Source organism: Triticum dicoccoides, chromosome 4B (genome assembly GCF_002162155.2).
Source record: "Triticum dicoccoides isolate Atlit2015 ecotype Zavitan chromosome 4B, WEW_v2.0, whole genome shotgun sequence".
In the NCBI taxonomy this organism is placed as follows: Eukaryota; Viridiplantae; Streptophyta; class Magnoliopsida; order Poales; family Poaceae; genus Triticum; species Triticum dicoccoides.
Genome location: NC_041387.1, coordinates 530686272 through 530706594, shown reverse-complemented (window position 1 = coordinate 530706594; position 20323 = coordinate 530686272). Strand labels below are relative to the sequence as shown.

The 20323-nt window shown below is 42.0% G+C and overlaps 1 protein-coding gene across 1 annotated transcript; it reads left to right on the top strand.

Moving 5' to 3' along the window:
* Positions 1-4524: 4524 nt before the first annotated feature.
* LOC119292791 lies at positions 4525-19909 on the top strand. Its single transcript, XM_037571493.1, has 5 exons — positions 4525-4647; positions 18612-18785; positions 18892-18945; positions 19302-19451; positions 19553-19909. Exons 1-5 carry the CDS (start codon positions 4525-4527, stop codon positions 19907-19909), a joined length of 858 nt encoding a protein of 285 aa, XP_037427390.1.
* The last annotated feature ends 414 nt before the right edge of the window (positions 19910-20323 follow it).

The following is a 20323-nucleotide window of genomic DNA, read 5'->3' as shown; positions in this document are numbered from 1 at the left end:
GGGAAAGGGATCCTTAGGGCAAGCCTTATTAAGGTCTTTTAAATCGACGCATAGGCGCCAGGATTTGTCCTTCTTTGGTACCATCACCAGGTTTGCTAGCCAGTACGGATGTTTTATTTCTTTGATGAATCCGGCTTCAAGTAGCTTGGCTAGATCTTCTCCCATGGCTTGTCGCTTGGGTTCTGAAAAGCGTCGAAGAGTCTGCTTGACCGGCTTGTATCCCTTTAGTATGTTTAGGCTATGTTCAGCCAGCCTGTGTGGGATACCTGGCATGTCTGAAGGATGTCAGGCGAAGATGTCCCAATTCTCGCACAAGAACTCTCGTAGTGCGGCGTCTATTGTGGGGTTCAGATGTGCCCCAATTGATGCTGTTTTTATGGGGTCCGTTGGGTGGACCTGAAATTTGACTATTTTGTCTGCTGGTTTAAAAGAGGTGGACTTGGGTTGTTTGTCGAGTAACACGTCATCCCTGTCTACTGCGGAGCGCAGCGTAGTTAACTCTTCGGTCGCGAGGGCTTCGGATAATGCATCCAGGGCTAGTACGGCAGTTTTATTTTTGGCACGGAGTGCTATGTCCGGATCACTGGCTAGAGTGATGATTCCATTGGGCCCCGACATCTTGAGCTTCATGTACCCATAATGGGGTATAACTTGGAAGCTTGTGAATGCGTCTTGTCCCAAGAGGGCGTGGTATCCACTTCTAAACGGGGCCACTTGGAATGTGATTTCTTCAGACCTATAATTCTCCGGGGTGCCGAATACCACATCCAGTGTGATTTTCCCTATGCATCGCGCCTCCCGGCTAGGGATGATTCCTCTGAAGGTCGTGCTGCTTTGCTCAATGCGGCTCTTATCTATTTCCATTTTGTTAAGATTTTCCTCATAGATGAGGTTTAATCCGCTGCCGCATCCATGAGCACTATAGTAAGCCGAAATCCATCGATGATTGGACTAAGGACCAAAGCGGCTGGTGCTCGGATTGTTTGAAATTGAGGTTCGTCGCTGGCGTTGAAGGTTATGGCCATATCGTTCCACGGGTTTATTGCTGCGACGTGGCAGATTTCGGTGAGGCTGTGGAGCGCTCGCTTGCGCCTGTTGTTTGAGGCGAAAGTCTCGAAGACGGTCAGTACTATATTGTTATTTTCTGCGGGATGGTGCTCTGCGGTATTGTTGATGAGAAGGTCCTCGCCGCTCTTGGCCACCTGCCGGAGTATCCAACATGCTCTAAGGTTGTGTGTTGGTATGGTGTCCAGTATGTTGTGAATTTTGCATGGCCTATTGAGCCATCCCTCCAGTACAGTGCCACGCCCTGTAGAGGGCTTTGGCTTCTTTTTAATTGGGTTGGGTGACTTGCGAGAGCGCACCCTTTTAGTTCGTACGAGGGGTTTAGTTAGGGCCAGAGGATCCCAGAATTTTGTTTGGGTCTTCCAGGCGCTTTCCACGCAGTACTTCTGTACTATGGCTGCCAGGTTGGCAAAGTGTGCTATGTCACGGCGACTTATGGCATTGAGAATTCCCTTGTCCGTGCAATTTTTGCAAAAGAATGAGATTGCGTCTTCCTCGTGACAGTCCTTAACCTTGCTCATTACAAGGAGGAATCTGGCCCAGAAGTGGTGCACTGTCTCTTGGGGCTCTTGTCTAATGTGGGAAAGATCACTTGTGTCTGGGTGGGCGGGTGCAGTTAAGTCCACGTCCTGACCCAATCTGGAACCCAGGGGCAAAGGAGCTCCTGAGCTTGGCAGCTCGGGCTCCAGGATATTGTCCAATATTTGTGGCCCGTTGCCCGATTCTAAGTTCAGAGTCTGGGCTACGTCCTCCCATAGATGGGTATCCGGCTCAGAGAGCTCGGAAATCTGGACATAGTTCGTCCTCAAAATAGAGGAAGAATTGCCGTTTTGTTCCTCCACCACCGCTATCTGATGGGTGACCGGCGGAGAGCTAATCTCCCTTAGGTCGGGTTTAAGCCCTATCCGATCATAATTTGTAGCGACTCCCAGGGCGGCGATGCGATCCAAGAGCTCATTTAGGGAGGAGAGATCCATTGGATCCATCTGCTCGGTGAATTCCGGGTTGACGCGGAGGTTGTTTTCGATGACCTGAGAAGTCATCGTCGGCGCGGTGGCCGAACGGATGGCCATGATGAAACCGCCCAGCCGGAGAGTTTGGCCTACAGCCAGGGATCCTCCGGAGGTGATGTTGTCCTTGACAACGAGGTGAGCCATCAAGCCTTATCGGGATGGCACAGTGGAACTCTCAATGAAAGCACCAATGTCGGTGTCAAAACTGGCGGATCTCGGGTAGGGGCTCCCGAACTGTGCCACTAAGGCTAATGGTAACAGGAGGCAGGGGACACAATGTTTTAACCAGGTTCGGGCTCTAGGTAATACCCTACTTCCTGCTTGATTGATCTTGATGATATGAGTATTACAAGAGTTGATCTACCACGAGATCATAGAGGCTAAACCCTAGAAGCTAGCCTATGATTATGATTGTTGTTGTCCTACGGACTAAACCCTCTGGTTTATATAGACATCGGAGGGGGCAAGGGTTACACAGAGTCGGTTATAGAGAAGGAAATCTACATATCCGAATATCCAAGCTTGCCTTCCACGCAAAGGAGAGTCCCATATGGACACGGGACGAAGTCTTCAATCTTGTATCTTCATAGTCCAACAGTCCGGCCAAAGTTATATAGTCCGGCTGTCCGAGGACCCCTTAATCCAGGACTCCCTCAATGGGCACATGCATGGAGTGCATTCCATGGCATTTTAATTCCAAAAAAATAAAAAATGATCAGAAAAACACGAAACCTTGCTTGATTTAATGTCATTCCACCAAGATGATGAGGGGAAAAAATTGGCATGTTTGACGAAAGTTTGGACACACACCCCTCACAAACCAGAGCAACTCGCTAGAAGGTTCGTGGTTCCGAGAGGGAACAATGCATGTTTGGTGACGAATGGGAGATAGCTTCCTCTTACGGCCTCGAAATTTTTTCAACATCTAACATGCACTATTACAACTGTAATGTGAAATATTGGAAAATTCTACGGGTCATTTGACCTTTCAAAGACATTTTAAGTGATTTTCTAACCATTTAATGACCGTAATTCAAATTTGAACTACATCTACATGCAACGCCTAACCAAAACGGTTTGAAAAATCATATTTTTGTGTACTTGTGTGCGAGTTAATTCCATGTGTAGTAAATTCGAATGAATTTTCAAACATATTGGTGTCAGGGCATGGGCAAATGGATGGAGTGCATGCCATGGCATTTTAATTCCAAAAAAAATAAAAAATGATCAGAAAAACATGAACCATGCTTGATTTATGTCATGCCACCAAGATGATGTGGTAAAAAAAATTGGCATGTTTGACTAAAGTTTGGACACACACCCCTCACAAACCGGAGTAACTCACTAGAAGGTTCGTGGTTTCGAGGGGAACAATGCATGTTTGCTGATGGACGGGAGATAGCTTCCTCTTACAGCCTTCAAATTTTTTCCTACGTTTAACGTGCACTAATACAATTGTCATGTGAAAATGGAAATTTTCAGGGGTCATTTCACCTTTTAAAGACATTTAAGTGATTTTCTAACCATTTAATGACCGTAATTCGAATTTGAACTACATCTACATGCAACGCCTAACTAAAATGATTTGAAAAATCATATTTTTGTGTACTTGTGTGCGAGTTAAAAATTCATCGAACGATGTAAATATCTGGTGTTCAAATAAGAAAATGTAAAGATCCGGCAAGACAACCGGCCTCCACATGACTGGCACTCTATCTCGCGGCTCGAGGTTTGGTAGGTGATTGGCGGGGATCATTAATCAGACATAGTTCTGTATTGGAAACCGTCAGCTATTATGTTCACACACGAATTTGCTGCGGGAATTGTGTGTAATTCAAACTATAGTACTCATAAATTCCAGCGACCGGCGTGTGTACTATCCCCGTCGATCTAGATTCCGTCCCCGCCAATAAATACTACCTTGCTCATGTCGTCCCGCCTACATTCTCATCTACATCCTCCCATCGCTCTCTCTCTCTCTCTCTCTCTCTCAAATCTCTGCCATGGCACCACCGGTCTGCCCACGCGCTAACGAGGAGTCGCCGCCCCCTGAGGACGCTTACTCGATTAGCAGCGACGAGGACCCCTACGGGTCGCCTGACGAGGTTGCGCTGGACCCCCCAACTTTGGATTGGTTTTGGAGGCGGTACAATCTTTTTCTGTGGAAGTCGCTGCCGCCGGCTGAGAAAGCCAGGCAAGTGACGTTCAAGAAGGAGATGGCGGAGGAGGAAGCCAGGTACCAGGCGGCCTGTGAAGCTCGTGATGCCGCCTGGAAAAAGGAGGCAGCGGAGCTTTGGGGGCGGTCGCATCATCGTGCCGAGGAGGTGTACGAAGACGGGTACTTCGCGAGGAAGGTCATAGGCGTTGGGTGCCTCCTCGCTGCATGGAGGTGGGCCAATAAGCTCCAGCGTGCCACCGACGAGGAGCTCCGGTGGCGCCCCACGAAATGGCAAGATCGGCCGCGCGCGTCCGCTTGCAAGAGGCGGATCGGTACGTCAAGCGTTGCGAGGCAGAGGAGTCGGAGTACTGCCTCCACACTGCGAAGACGCCACGCACCAGGGAGCTGCTGGTGAGGGGCTGCCGGAATATTGGCCCCAGGAGGTATTATTTGTTTTAGTATTGTTCGTTTTCAATTTTATGCATTGTACCTAGTAGTTAAGTATCATCACTTATATGTGATGATATTATGAATTCCATTTTCTATCTGTTTTTGTATACTAATTTGAATCTAGCTGCTATCATCCACATATACAGAATGGAAAGCGTATATACACACATTGAAACAGAACATATAAGAATGGAAAACAGAGCACACACATTGAAACAGAGCAATAAACAGAGCAATACTATGATTGCTGTGAATACAAAGCTATCCACGTCCAAACAACTTTTCAAAATAAAACGCATCCATGAGACCATGACCAGCAGCCCTTGCCTAGGGTAGCTCTTGGCTCTGCCTGAACTCATGCAGGCGTTCGTCCAAGCGGTCGACACGCTCGAGGTACATCTGGAGCGCGATCTCGAGCTCCAAGTTGGCTATTTCATCTGAAATCACCAACTCGAGGATGCGACGGCCATGTTCCTCTACTGCGCCCAGGTGGACACCTAGGCCAAGGAGGTGGTTGAGCCTACATACCAGCGCGTTGGCATCCAGCGGGCCGCAGACAAGGCAAACGGCGGCACCCATGCGAACGGCGTAGCGGGCGTCCGGTGCAAGTACGGCGTGGCCGGCATCTGGTGCAAGTACGGCGCTGAGGGCCTCTGCCCACTCCTGGCAAGGAATGGGGGTACTGATAGGACGTGTACCCAGGTGCGACGCCGTGTCGACAATAGGCAAGCATCGATGGATCCGCTCTTGCTGTGCGGCGCGCCGCGCCTCTCACTCTGTGGCGCTCCAACGGTCTCGCCGTGCGGCGAGCCGCAGCCTATCAACGCGGACGCGCCTAGCTTGCTCTGCGGCGCGCCATCGATCATGTTGTGCGGCGAGCTGCAGCTTATCGGCGCTGACATGCCTATCTTGATCCGCGGTGATCAAGCGACATGCGCCAAAGGTCTGCTCAACCCTGGCGATTGTCGCCTCCGTGCGTCGCGTTGCCGGGGAGCGCCTCGGCCTCGACGGGTCATGGCACCTGCTCGTTTTCCTCGTCGAAGAGGTAGATGGTAGAGGCGGCGCTTTGGTGGGTTGGCATGCTTGGAAAAGGTGGATGTGCTACCGGCTGCGCTTGTCGCCTCCGTGCCTCGTGCGCCCCCTATGCGCAATATAGCAGGGTGGCAGGAAACAGGTGAGGAAATGGCGGGAAACGGTGGTGTGTTCATAAAACGCCATCAATTAATGGAAACTTAGCATCAAGCTAGCACAAGAAGTAGATGATGATCAGATGAACACGGACCACGCTAGGGATCCCGTCGGTGATGAATTCATCAATCCCAAACGGTTGAATACTAGCAAGAGTTTTCCCACAACACACGTGGCCTATTCCATCACAAATAGGTCGGATGGATCAACTGTATGCCACGTATCGCACATTGTCAAATAGTAATGCGGTAGACCTTCTTTAACATGTGTTAAAAAATAAAAATAAAAAAATAAGGACCTCGAGGTTAAATTAGCTGAGGGAATGGTGCATTTCGGTCATTTGACCGAAATGACCCATCCCAGCACCTAATTTAACATCGACACAACTTCCCATCCAGACACCCATTCGATGGCTGCTCCAGCCTGAGCACACTTAACTTGATAGTTTTCTTACATGATCGACTGGTGGAACAGCTAGTCCTTGCTGATAGGAATGCCTCTTAGCACCCTTATGGCGTATCCGGATGACCGCCCGTCCCACAATGACCAATAGATGTTGTATAGACAGAGCATATGACATACGTCTTATTAGAAGCAATCGCCTGCGTTATTATCGGCCTTCGCACACATTTCTGATTACAGACCTGTTTGCCGCGTATCACACACATCTTATTATACTGAACCGTTTCTGTTCTCTTGCCTAATCACAAACAGTTCATCCGAGTGAACTGTATGTTGTACATCGCACACACCTTTGATCTGGCTGACCGTTTATTTTGTGTTGCCTAATTATAAACAGTTCATCCGAGTGAACCGTATGCTATGTATTGCACGCGCCTCCATCTGGCTGCCCATTTCTTTTGTTCGTCCTCATCGCAAACAGTTCATTGAACTGAACCATATGCCCTTCATCGCCACGCAACTAAAACCTGAACCGTGTTTGGTGCATCAGTCATCGCAAACATTTTACGCATTTCTGACGGTTTTCATACAACACCGTTTGCGATTATGGCATCGCACACAGTTTCTCGAAGGGTCTCTGATCATAGTGTCGTGTTAGCAGCATCCTGCAGTGGTGTTCACCTATCTGTATTGCTGATAAGGATTATGAATTCTCTGTCGACCCAGAGTTAATTACTTTGGTTGAATCTGATCCTTTCCATGGTTATGAAACTAAAACTGTTGTGGCACATCTTACTAAGTTGAATGATATAGCCACCCTTTTTACTCATGATGAGAAAACTCGTTATTACTTTATTCTTGAATTATTTCCTTTCTCATTAAAGGGTGATGCTAAATCTTGGTACAATACTCTTGCTCCTGGTTGTGTGTGTAGTCCCCAGGATATGATTTATTACTTCTCTGAAAAATATTTTCCTGCTCATAAGAAACAAGATGCCTTACAGGAAATATTTAACTTTGTGCAAACTAAAGAAGAGAGTCTTCCACAAGCTTGGGGGAGGCTTTGCCAGTTACTTAATGCTTTGCCTGATCATCCTTTGAAGAAAAATGAAATACTTGATATCTTCTATAATGGACTAACCGATGCTTCTAGGGACTTCCTAGATAGTTGTGCTGGTTGTGTTTTCAGGGAACGAACTATTGCTCAAGCTGAAGAATTATTGAATAACATATTGAAAAATTATGATGGTTGGACTCTTCCTGAACCACCGGCTAAACCCACTCCGAAGAAGAGGGGTATATTATATCTCAGTCCTGAAGATATGCAAGAGGCAAAGAAATCTATGAAGGAAAAAGGTATTAAAGCTGAGGATGTTAAAATTTTACCTCCTATTGAAGAAATACATGGGCTTAATACACCACCACTGCCTAAGGTGGTAGAGGTAAATTCTCTTATGAAGTTCAACGAAAATGATAATCCTCACAATATGCATCCTATTCAATGCCTTTATGAGTTTGAAAACTACATTAGAAAACAAGATCACTTCAATGCAAATGTTATGAAACAATTGAAATACAACTCTGATATGATTGCTCGCTTGAGTGACTTGTTATTTAGAATTTCAAATGATGTTAGAGGTGTTGGAAAACATGCTTCTATGGTTCAAACTCAACTAGAACAAGTTGCTAAATCACAAAGAGAATTACTTGATGAAATGAATCATAATATGCATGACTTTGCTATTAGAGTTGCAACTAGAGGAGGTAAAATGAATCAGGAACCACTTTACCCTGAGGGACACCCAAAAAGAATTATACAAGATTCACAAAGGAACAACACCACTGCACCTAGTCCTTCTAAAAATAAAATAAAAATAAAAACGATAGGACTTTGCAGACTTCTAGTGAACCTAAAATAGAAAAACCTCCTGATAATGAAAATGAAACCTGTATCTCAGATGCTGAAACTCAATCTGGTATTGAACATCCACCTAGTGATAATGAAAAAGATAATGTTGATGTTCATGAAGATGTTCAACCAAATGAAAAAGAACCAGATATTGATGTTGAGATAGAACCACCTGTTGATCTTGATAACCCACAACCCAAAAATAAAAGGTATGACAAAAGTGACTTTGTGGCTAGAAAACATGGTAAAGAAAGAGAACCGTGGTTTCAAAAACCTATGCCTTTTCCACCCAAGTCAACTAAAAAAATGATGATGAAGAATTTGAACGCTTTGCTGAAATGTTGAGGCCAGTCTTTTTGCGTACTCGCTTGACTGATATCTTGAAAATGCCTCCTTATGCAAAGTATATGAAAGACATCATCACTAATAAGAGAAAAGTACCGGAAGCTAGAATCTCCACTATGCTTGCTAATTATACTTTCAAATATGGAGTACCTAAAAACTTGGAGATGCGGTTATACCAACTATACCTTGCTCCATCAAAAAGAATTATGTGAAAACTGCTTTGTGTGATTTAGGAGCTGGTGTTAGTGTTATGCCTTTCTCTTTGTATAAAAGACTTAACTTGAATAAGCTCACACCTACTAAAATATATTTGCAAATGGCTGACAAATCAACTGCCATACCTATTGGTATCTGTGAGAATGTGCCCATTGTTGTTGCTAATGTTACTATTTTGACTGACTTTGTTATACTTGAGATGCCCGAGGACGACAACATGTCGATTATCCTTGGTAGACCCTTCTTGAATACTGCAGGGGCTGTTATTGATTGCAATAAAAGCAAGATCACTTTTCATATTAATGGTAATGAGCATATGGTGCACTTTCCGAAGAAACAATTCCAAGTGAATGGTATTAATGCTATTGAAAAATCTCCGACAATCACTATTGGAAGTTTTCAAATACCTCTACCTACTGCCAAAAAGAAATATGAAATGCTTATTGTTGGGGAGATGCATATCCCCATTGAGGTAACTTAGTAATTTACGAAAGTTCTTCGGTTTCATGCTAATCAAAAGTGGTTGTTAATAAGACCTGATCAACCTTATTAATGAATCATTTTTGAACAGTATGAGGTTGATGAATTTAGTAAGCACTACTCTCTGTCCCTACTTTTTATTCACTCTTTTTATTAGTTAAATAAAATAAAATGCCATGCTTTGTCTATTTTCTGAATTCTCCGTGCAATAAAAAAATGACCCAAAAATAAAAGTTTTCAGAATGCCCTGAAAATTTTATATTATATTTTCCTGAATATTTAAGAATTTTTGGTGCAAATAATACCAGAGGGGGGGTGCACCTGGTGGGCACAAACTACCAGGGCGCGCCAGCACCCCCTGGCGCGCCGTGGGGGGTTGTGGTCCCCACATGGGCCCCCTCACTTACTTATTCCTCCCACACGGTCACTTACCTCCAGAAAAAAACACTCTAGCTCTCTCTCTCTCTCTCTCTCTCTCTCTCTCTCTCTCTCTCTCTCTCGTGTTCTTGCTCCCGAAACCGCGGATTTCGATCTCTTTGCTCGAAGCTCCATTTCCGAAACTGTTTCGGGGATTTGTTGCTTGGTATGTGACTCCACTTGTCCAATTAGTTTTTGTTTTAGTGGTTTATACTTTGAATAAATAGCTACTCTTGGTGCTGCTGTAGATGTGCTTGCATGTTCAATTCTTTGTGTTCTAAATAGTTTGAATGCTTGCTATGGCCTCTATGTATCCCTATGAGTAGTTGCTATTAGTTTTGTGAAGTTTTGTTGGTAAAAAATTTTGGACTAAAAATTCAGATTTTTGTTCATAGGAAAAATTGTACGCGGACATGAATATCTTCAGGAAATTTGGCTCTAAGAAGAACTCCAAGGGTGTCATTGGGGAGTGTTCTGACAGTGATCTTCGTCAGCGGAGGTTGGCGGAGGTACGGCCGTGCGAATGGCCGCACACCCCATTCCTGCAAGAGGCTGAAATTCATGAGGAGTTCATGCAATTTATTGCCAACGACGATCTCACTAACTTCATCACAGATGAGTGTGAACAGCACCAAATCCTCACAAACATGTTTGTTCAAAGTTTTACTTTCCTGCCTAGGAATAATCCTCCTGAAGTGAGTTTTGATTTATATGCTGAAAACCATCAGATACCACTTACTGAGTTTTGCAACATATGCATGATCCCGTCTGATGGGAGCTTGGCTAAGCCTAGGCCGGCTGAGTTTGAGGATTTTTGTCGCACTTTGACAGTGGGTGATGAGAGGAAGGTGTCTGCCATCACTGCCGGTGGCTTACATTTTCCTGCTGTTCGTTACTTTGCATATTTCATTACCAAATGCTTGCTTGCTAGGGAGAAGGTGGGTGCACTTAGTTCACCGGACCATGCTGTTTTACATTGTGCAATAGAGGGCGACAACACGTATAGCTTGGGAGCTATTGTGGCTCGTCGCATGCATCTTAATAAATCTCAGGGTAAAATACATGGTGGGATTTTTGCTACTTGTTTGGCGGCTCACTTCGAGGCTGAAATACGCCCTCGTGATTACCCTCTAACCAAGGTTTACCGAGACAAGGCAGCACATGATAGTCCTAACACTGCCATTCCTTATAACCTGGTCTATAGTGTTGAGACTCGTGATGTTATCCCCTTGCCTGCACCTGCTTTGTTTGATTCTGTTGCCAAGGGCGGATACCGGATTATGCCTGCAGAGGCTCCACAGGCACCTCAGCAGTGGGATGAGTGGATGCCCGCTCCTCAGGATCCCTACTATCCTCCAGGCTACTGATCAACTACCAAGTTAGGCCAAAAGCCTAAGCTTGGGGGAGTACGTGTCTCTCACCGACATTACATTCATGTTCACATATCATTCTATTTCTCGATGTTCACACTTTTCATTGTATCATCCATGCTTAGATTAATTTTCTTGATTTCTTCTTGTGTGTTTGAAAAACTTTAGAAAAACCAAAAAAAATTAGTTGTAGTAATTTACTTTCCATGCATGCTTAGTAGTACTACAAAAAAGAGAAAACCCAAAAAGATTTCCTTGTTCTTCTTTTGCTTGTTGGGAGCTTTCACGTGTAAATAGTTTTTTTCGTTTTGCTTTTTATTTGCTTGTTAAAGAAAACCAAAAACTCACAAAAAATATTTCAATGTGTTTCTCTGAATTTCTTTTCTTTTTATTCGAGTCTTGTCGAGGAAAAGACCATGATGAAAATGTTGGGTGGCGCTCATATGAATAAGTGTTGAACTAATAAAGAGCACATTTTACCTTGTCTTCTCCTGTTGAATAAAATGTTTTGCAGATTCCAGCTTAGTCCATGGCACTCTTGCACTATTATTATTTTCATATCATTTGGTCGTGCAAGTGAAAGGCAATAATGACGATATTCGATGAGCTGGTCATGGCAAAGAGAAACTGGTATGAACTCGACTTGTTCTTGTTGTGTAAATATGTTTAACCTAGTGCCCATGCTTCAACCCATTATGATTAAACATGTTTGCAATGACAATTAGAGATTATAGTTTCTCATGCCATGCATAAGTAGCTGGGAGTTGATAATGATTTATCTTGGATATCGACATAGTGTTAAAATGATTGTGATGTAGTATGATGATATGGTATCCTCCTCTGAATGTTCGAGTGGCTTGACTTGGTACATGTTCACGCATGTAGTTGAATCAAAACCAACATAGCCTCTATAATATTTATGTTCATGGTGTTCATATCCTACTCATGCTAGTGTCCAATGTTACTTATGCATAATGCCTGGTTATGATCGATGTTGCTCCCTAGCTAGCTGCTTCCCAATCTTAATTGCTAGCCTTTGCCTGTAATAAGTGGGAATTCTTCTTGTACATCAAAAACCTTGAACCCAAAGTTATTCCAGATGAGTCCACCATACCTACATATATACGGTATTACCCTGCCGTCCTAAGTAAATTTGCATGTGCCACCTCTAAAAACTTCTAAAAATTATCCTTTTTGTGTGCCTGGATCGTTCGTGGAACGATGGGAGGTGTTCGATATCTTCCGTGCTAAGCATGTTATCCTCAGGTCGAATGTTTATTCACTTGACATCGCACAAGGAAATGGGCGGTATTAAGGATGCCCAGTCCCAAATTGCAAACATAAAAAAGAGTTCATCTTGAATAATCAAACAAAAACTCCCAATGGAGTCAAAACATTTACTTTCCGCTTGGGGACCGCCACTAGCGTGTTTGGCATGGAAGATGTTGATAATTGATGGTCGTGAAGTGAATGAGAAGGGTGCATGCCTCAAAATATCATTTATCTCTATTTTAAAAATTGAGCTCTGGCACCTCTTCAAATCGCTGCTTCCCTCTACGAAGGGACTTTCTATTTACTTTTATGTTGTGTTATCACCTTCTATAAACAAGCGCCAAAAACTGAGTAGAGCATAGCTGTCATGATTTATGCATTGTGTATAGCTAATGTTGGGTGCATCATGACTGGTTCTTCTCTACCATGAATTACAATGTTTAGTCGCTGCTTGAACTTTGGAGGTGCTCTGCATTTATGTTTTGCGGTCTCAGAAAGGGCTAGCGAGATACCACTATTGTCATATTATAACATGGTTGTTTTGACAACGTGTTGCTGTTTGAGATATCTTATTATTGCTCGCTAGCTGATTATGTCATTGATATGAATCATTATAATCTTCAAATGTTATTGTTGACATAGTTAGTTATAATGCTAGCTGAGCTTATTTATGCAAACAAGAGCAAAAGAGTTCATAAAAGTTTTTCTTTCCCACTTTCAGTTTATCAACTGGATTGGGTTTAAGCTTGGGGGAGTTGATACGTCTCCAACGTATCTACTTTTTCTCACGCTATTCCTCTTATTTTGGACTCTAATTTGCATGGTTTGAATGAAACTAACCCCGGACTGACGTTGTTTTCAGCAGAACTACCATGGTGTTGTTTTTGTGCAGAAATAAAAGTTCTCTGAATGGAATGAAACTTTTTGAGGATTTTTATATCAATAAAAAGAATTTTTGGAGTCAAGAACCATCGAGAGGGGTCCCTGGGTGGGCACACCCCACTAGGGCGTGCCCCCCTCTCCTATAGCGCCCAAGTGGGTCGTACCCACCTGGTGGCCCCACTGACGACCCCCCTAATACTGTAAAATCACATATTTCTAGAAAAAATCAGGGAGAAAGAATTATCGCATTTCATGAGACAGAGCTGCCACCAAGCCTTGTTCTTCCTCAGGAGGGTAGATCTGGAGTCCGTTTGGGGCTCCGGAGAGGGAGAACTTAGTTCTTCGTCATCACGAACCAATCTCCATCGCCAATTCCATGATGCTCCCCACAGGGAGTGAGTAATTCCTTCGTAGGCTCGCTGGTCGGTGAGGAGTTGGATTAGATTCATCATGTAATCGAGTTAGTTTTGTTAGGGCCTAATCCCTAGTATCCACTATGTTCTTAGATTGATGTTGCTATGACTTTTCTATGCTTAATGCTTGTCACTTTGGCCCGGGTGCCACGAACTCAGATCTGAACCGTTTATGAATTCATCATTATATCCATGTTTTAGGTCCAATCTTGCAAGTTATAGTCACCTACTACGTGTTATGATCCGGCAACCACGGAGTGACAACAACCGGGCCCACTCCCGGTGATGACCGTAGTTTGAGGAGTTCATGTATTCACTATGTGCTAATGCTTTGTTCCGGTTCTCTATTAAAAGGAGGCCTTAATATCCCTTAGTTTCCAATATGGACCCCGCTGCCACGGGAGGGTAGGACTAAAGATGTCATGCAAGTTCTTTTAATAAAGCACGTATGACTATTTACGGAATACATGCCTACATTACATCGATGAACTGGAGCTAGTGTTGTATCGCCCTAGGTTATAATTGTTACATGATGAATATCATCCAACAAGTCACCGATCCAATGCCTATGAATTTATTTATATTGATCTTGCTGTATTACTATTGCTATCATCACTGTTACACGTGCTACAAATTACTGCTATCACTGTTACCATTACCGTTATTGCTGTCACTATTATCAAAACTATCAAACTACTTTGCTACTGATTACTTGCTGCAGATAATTAATCTCCAGGTGTGGTTGAATTGATAACTCAGCTGCTAATACCTTCAAATATTCTTTGGCTCCCCTTGTGTCGAATCTATAAATTTGGGTTGAATACTCTACCCTTGAAAACTGTTGCGGTCCCCTATACTTGTGGGTTATCATAGCTTAATCATATGAACACACAAAAATAGTAGGTAAAAGTGTTGGGTTGTCTCCCAACAAGTGTTTTTCTTTAATGCCTTTTAGCTAGGCATGATGGGTTCAATGATGCTCGCATAAAAGATAAGAATTGGAACATGAAGAGAGCATCATGAAGCATATGACTAGCATATTTAGGTCTAACCCACTTCCTATGCATAGGGATTTTGTGAGCAAACAACTTATGGGAACAATAATAAACTAGCATAGGAAGGCAAAACAAGTGCAACTTCAAAACAATCAGCACATAGAGAAGAAACTTGATATTATTGAGATATGTAAGAGCATAAGTTCCTTCCTCATAATAATTTTTAGAGACATTATGAATGGATTCAACAATATAACCTCTTTTCATGATGCACAAGCATAGAAGATTTATCACTCTTTATGGCATACATGTCATCATAATAATCATCATAGATAGCAACTTCATTGTCATAGTCAATTGAAACCTCTTCCAAAATAGTGGATGTATCACTAAAGAAAGTCATGACCTCTCCAAATCCACTTTCATCAATATTGAAATAAGATTCAACACCCTCCAAAATAGCGGGATCACTACTACCTAGAGTTGACACTCTTCCAAACCCACTTTTATCAATGTAATCATCATAAATAGGAGGCATGCTATCATCATAATAAATTTTCTTATCGAAAGTAGAAGGAATCAAAAGATCATATTCATTAAGCAAAAAATCCCCAAGCTTAGGACAAGCATTGTTTCCAACAAATAAATCTTCAAACATTTCATACTCACTAAACATAGCATCCCCAAGCTTGTGGTTTTGCATATCATCACAATCATTCTTATCAATAGCATGAATGGCACCAATAGTATAGCAAACATTACTATCATATTCTAAGTGCCAAAAATATCTCCAAGATTATAAGGAGTATCATTATCTTCCCAATCATAATCATCTCAACAAGCAATAGGCATAGCAAAATCATCATCAATAGTGCTCTCGGACATTGTGCCATAAGACATAGAAGCAATATCATCATCAAGTTCATCATCTTCCACAATAATTTTTGATTCATTTTCATGGGGCACAACAATAATAGGAGCAACATTATTTGAGAGATATACCTTTTTACCTCTATTATTTCTTCTTTTCTTCTTCTTCACCACATCACGTGTGGGTTCAATTAATTTTTTTGAGCTCCTTGTTGAAGAGATTGATTGGATAAGAAGTTCCTCCTCCTTACCTGATTCATCATAATAAACACTAGGAGGGTATTGGGAAATATTTTCTCTTTCATTAGTACTCTCTTCATATTTTATTTTATTTTCTTGTCTCTAAATAGTTGGCAATATAAGGATTCTCAATGCAATTTACCGCATAAAACATATATATTTCCTCTAGATCAAAATCAAGAAATCTCTTGAGATTAAATTTTGGAATACCCTTAGTTATACCTTTCATTTTTCATACCCCAAGAGAATACTAAGCTCTTTATGATGCTCAAGGGTAATCAAGTTATCACAATTTTTGGATACGATTTGATCATGAAATAAATTGCATTGGAGATTTAAATGACCACGTTCATTGCAAAGTTCATAAGGATGGCGAAAAAATTACATCTTTCAGCACAATCATCTAGCCTCTCTTGCAACTTTTTCGTTTCTAAATATTTATGCTTCTTACAAAATATATCTTCCCGTTTTGGTGTGCAATTGCACTCCCAATTCACTCCACAAAAAGTGACATGCTTATAAGAAACATTTTTGTCATGATTTGTGCAATCATCATTAGCATTTTGGATATTCAAAGAATTCACACTAACAACATTGCAATCATGCTCATCATTTAAATATTTTGTGCCAAGCATTTTATTGACTTCTTCTTCTAACAATTGAGCATAATTTTCCGATCCATCATTTTCAAGGAAGATATCATAAAGATGATCAATAGTATGATGCAACCTAAATTCCATTTTTATGTAGTTTTCTTTTATAAACCAAACTAGTGATAAAACAAGAAACTAAAAGATTCAATTGCAAGATCTAAAGATATACCTTCAAGCACTCACCTCCCCGGTAACGGGGCCAGAAAAGAGCTTGATGTCTACTACGCAACTTTATTCTTGTAGACACGTGTTGGGCCTCCAAGCGCAGAGTTTTGTAGGACAGTAGCAATTTTCTCTCAAGTGGATGACCAAAGGTTTATCAATCCGTGGGAGGCGTAGGATGAAGATAGTCTCTCTCAAACACCCTGCAACCAAATACAAGAAATCTCTTGTGTCCCCAACACACCCAATACAATGGTAAATTGTATAGGTGCACTAGTTCGGCGAAGAGATGGTGATAAAAGTGTAATATGGATGGTAGAAATATATTTTTATAATCTGAATAAATAAAAACAGCAAGGTAGCAAATAGTAAATGGGCACAAAAACGGTATTGCACTGCTTAAAAATGAGGCCTAGGGTCGGTACTTTCGCTAGTGCAATCTCTCAACAATGCTAACATAGTTGGATCATATGATTATCCATCAAAGTGCAATAAAGAATCACTTCCGGGTTCCTATTAGCGGAGAACAAAAGATAGGAATTGTTTGTAGGGTACGGAACCACCTCAAAGCTATTTCTTTCCGTTCGATCTATCCTAGAGTTCATACTAAAATAACGCAAGATATTCTTTCCGATCAATCTAATCAAGAGTTCGTACTAAAATAACACCAAAGCAAATTCATATTCATAATACTCAATCCAAAGTTCCACACAAAGAACTACAAAGAGACCCCCAAAATTTCTATCGGAGAAAACATAATAAAAACGTGCATCAACCCCTATGCATAGATTACCCCAACGTCACATCGGGAATCCGCAAGTTGGCATAACATACATCAAGTGAATCAATATGATACCCCATTGTCACCTCAAGTATTCATACCGCAAGACATATATCATGTGTTCTCATATCTGAATATTCAATCTGACAAGAGAAAACTTCAAAGGGTAAAGATTAAATTCATCACAACAAGAGTATAGAGGGTAGAAACATCATATGATCCATCTATATTAACAAAGCCCATGATATAGATCACGAGAGAGAGAGAGAGAGATTAAACACATAGCTACTGGTACAAACCCTCAGCCCCGAGGGTGTACTACTCCCTCCTCATCGTGGTGGCCATCGGGATGATGAAGATGGCCACCGGAGATGATTCCCCCCTCCGGCAGGGTGCCGGAACGGGGTCAAGATTGGTTTTCGGTGGCTACAGAGCCCTGCGGTGGCGAAACTTCTGATCTAGGTTAACCCCGAAGGGTTTCGAAATATTTAGGAATTTATAGTGCAAAGAGGGGGTGCGGGAGGCCACCGAGGTGGGCACAACCCACCTGGGCGCGCTAGGGGGCCCTGGCACGCCCTGGTGGGTTGTGCCCCCCTCGGGGCCCCCCCCCCCCCCTCCCCAGGCGCTGCTCTGGCCCAATGGGTGTCTTCTGGTCCATAAAAAATTTCCGTGGAGTTTCGCGGTGTTTGGACTCCGCTTGATATTGATTTTCTGCGATGTAAAAAACAAGGAAAAAATAGCAACTGGCACTGGGCACTGGGTCAATAGGTTAGTCCCAAAAAAATGATATAAAGTTGCTATAAAATGATTGGAAAACATCCAAGAATGATAAAATATTGGCATGAGTACTTCCTAAATTATAGATACGTTGGAGACGTATCACATGCTTACATCATTTTTCTATGTCTTGAAGGAAAATATTGATCTGTCATCAGAGCTCATCCGCATGGATGAGAACACAACAAGTTTACAATATGTGGATCACGATTTTAATTCAACACATATTACACCGATGCCAACTCAGATGCAATATGTACAAGCTTTACCATCTAAAAATGATGGTGACATTAAATATTATGTGAGTTATATTGTTTTCACCTCTTTACTCAAAAAAGCTTTTAGTTAATTTTAACTTTTGTACTCCCTCCGTCCCGAAATACTTGTCGGAGGAATGGATGTATCTAGACGTATTTTAGTTTTAGATACATCCATTTTTATGCATTTCTCCGACGAGTATTTCCGGATGGAGGGAGTACTTGTTTTGAAATATGTTTGCAATATTTTGGAAATGTATGTATCTCTACCATCTTTGACTTTACTTGTTTTGAAGTTTGCTGCACATTGGACCAAGGATAATGACAAAGGATACTATGGAGTATCTGCTTTGATGGATGTGTATGGACTCAATCTTAATCATGGACAAATGTCAGCGGGTGCAATTTGGATACAAAACTTGAAAGGAGATTTTGACAAAAATCTCAATTCAATTGTCGTTGGTTGGGTGGTAAGTCATCTTTTGAGCCTCTAGATTTCCTTTATTTACATTGGTACTAATTTTTTGTACTTTATTATTTCTGAAAATATACTTATAGTTACTAATAATTATGTAGGTTTGGCCATCTCGGTTTAAGGACTCACATACTCACTTCTTCACAGTTTGGACAGTAAGTTTCTTCCGTTAATATAGCCCTCAAAAAAATTATCTCCTTTATTTTTTCTAAGATGTATATTTCTAAGAGATACCCGATTTTAAGAAACTATATCATTAAGAAAGTCCACGAGAGGATTGGCTAAACTACTTCTCTAGGTCTTTTTAACAAGGAAAATAATTAGTGGTTAGTCTTGTGTAAATGCTTGACAGAGATAAGGAAATAATAACGGAAAAACTGAAGATGGAGGTAGCAAGATAGAATTATATAATTTTTTGCCCATACTGTAAAATAAATATAATTTATAAAATGAACAAATGGGATAGTAAAAATTATGGCATGACATTTAGACGACATGAATTGAACTGCAGAAAGATAGTCATCGGAGTACAGGGTGTGTCAACCTCAACTATCCTGGTTTTCGACTGGTGAAGGGATCCCCCATATCTCCCGGTGACATCATAACCCCGGTGTCTAGTATCAATGGGAAACGGCATACTATTACCATTAAAGTGTACAAGGTACAGGTGCTAAACTTTGACTCGTTAAATATGTGGAAGTGGTTTTTGGTCCAGTTGTAATATAACAATTAACCTATCCATTTGCATGAATGAAATGGCAGGAAAGTTCAAGCGGGGACTGGTGGTTATCTTGTGGCATTGACAAAAACCCAATTCCGGTAGGTTACTTCCCAGCATCACTGTTTGATAGCTTATCAGCGAAAGCAACACAAGTCAAGATTGGAGGCCACGCTCTAAGTACTAAAAATACTATACCTCCTCCAATGGGAAGCGGAGCCTTTGCCTCTAACTCGAATAAAGCTGCATTTATCCATGATATTTGGCTCATCCACAAGGACGGTATAAGCACCCCAATTGACAATGATGCGCCCACTAAAGTCACGGATGACAAGCTCTACTCTGCCTCACCTATAGGAAGAGCCAAATTCTATTATGGAGGGCCTGGAGGGGAATCGTAGTGAGGTGGATCTGAGGACCTATGTAATGCAATACATGAATAAAACATTGTAAGAAAGTATGGTAGTTTTTTTAGTTTTCCATTGTAGGGCGATGCGTATTGACCTAATAAATATTATATTTGGGTGGAAACTATTACTCTCGTACACAAAACAAGTATTTCTATTTATTGGATTTTTCTTGCAATTTAGTGAATAAATTTGGTAATTCTACAGGTTCTAATCAATTTCCTATAAATTTTAAAAAAAACATTAGAAATATATAAGCCATTGGGCTGAACTTGGCCCATCCCCTCTCCCCCCACGGACCAGAATTGCTCGAGCGCTACTCAGCCTTATGTTGAGCCGCCCGTGGTTCCGCCATCTCAACCACTGATAGGTGGAGTCCATATGTCAAGTTCATCTTGAACAGGGCCG

Coding starts and splice junctions, on each gene's coding strand:
- LOC119292791 (XM_037571493.1), top strand. CDS start 4,525: ATGGCAAGATCGGCCGCGCGCGTCCGCTTGCAAGAGGCGGATCGGTAC. Junction 4,648..18,611: donor CACGCACCAGGGAGCTGCTG/GTGAGGGGCTGC, acceptor CTTGTTTTGAAG/TTTGCTGCACATTGGACCAA. Junction 19,452..19,552: donor TTACCATTAAAGTGTACAAG/GTACAGGTGCTA, acceptor ATGAAATGGCAG/GAAAGTTCAAGCGGGGACTG.